Source organism: Tigriopus californicus, chromosome 5, assembly GCF_007210705.1.
Source record: "Tigriopus californicus strain San Diego chromosome 5, Tcal_SD_v2.1, whole genome shotgun sequence".
NCBI lineage: Eukaryota > Metazoa > Arthropoda > Copepoda > Harpacticoida > Harpacticidae > Tigriopus > Tigriopus californicus.
In genome coordinates, this window is record NC_081444.1 from 5,566,745 (window position 1) to 5,567,579 (window position 835).

Consider the following 835-nt stretch of genomic DNA (forward strand, 5'->3'; position numbering starts at 1 on the left):
TAAATAGGTTGGCTTAAAGTTGAGCCTTTGGAGACTCTAGTTTCAATTACATTTACATCAACATTGAATTACGCACTACGTACGTGTCTGTGTACGTACTCGTAGGGAGAGAGTTCTCTCCATTCACTGTACTAGTGTGGCTGTAGGGGATGATGGTTGGGGTTTGGGTAGCGATAGAAGCATTGGTAGCGCTGGTAGCTGCCATTGAAGCGGGAAATGGAAGTTGGCGAATGGATCCTCATCCTTTAAGCCGTCTTGTCAAAAGGGAGGAATTGAACAGAGATAGATGACTTGCCCAACTGTTGAAGATTGGGGCGGCATCCAAATGAGGAGGATTGACATGCTCTGATGTGAATTAAATGTGGTTGGTGGACATCGGGGGACAAGTTCGAGGGATTTCGGGAATGTTTTCGTCGACTATTGACAATGGAAGTTGGACGTTAGAGGACTATAATTTGTCTGCATTAAAAGGTGAAGGGTCAGTCGGGCATGTGCTCACCAGTCCCATTTTTCTGTGTCTAAAATTCCAATCGTTGAGTGGAAAAGGGGTTTATCAAATGTTGAATGGATCAAATTTCATCTGTCAACTCGTCCATTGATTCGTTTCCTTCCATCCAATTACAGGTTGTCGAATACGAAGGTAGCAATCACATCCGAAACCCGGAGATGCAACGAGTTCTTCTAACCCATGAGGTCATTTGCAGGTAAGAGTGAACCTATCCCACTTAGCCATTGGTCCAAAAATCACCCAAGAATCCTTTCTCAAACACATTTTGGACAAGTGTCGCTGTGATCCAACCTCTTTCTCTCTTCTTCTCATTTGGACCCCCCCTCT

General features: G+C 44.6%; 1 protein-coding gene across 2 annotated transcripts in view; it reads left to right on the plus strand.

Annotated features, from left to right (window-relative positions):
• Positions 1-835, plus strand: part of LOC131879979 (transcription factor unc-3-like) — a 21,392-nt gene that overhangs the window by 8,529 nt on the left and 12,028 nt on the right. For both annotated transcript variants that reach the window (XM_059226469.1, XM_059226470.1), the window contains exon 5: positions 625-704. In XM_059226469.1, coding sequence (XP_059082452.1) covers positions 625-704 — 80 coding nt within the window. The remainder of the gene's footprint in view (positions 1-624; positions 705-835) is intronic.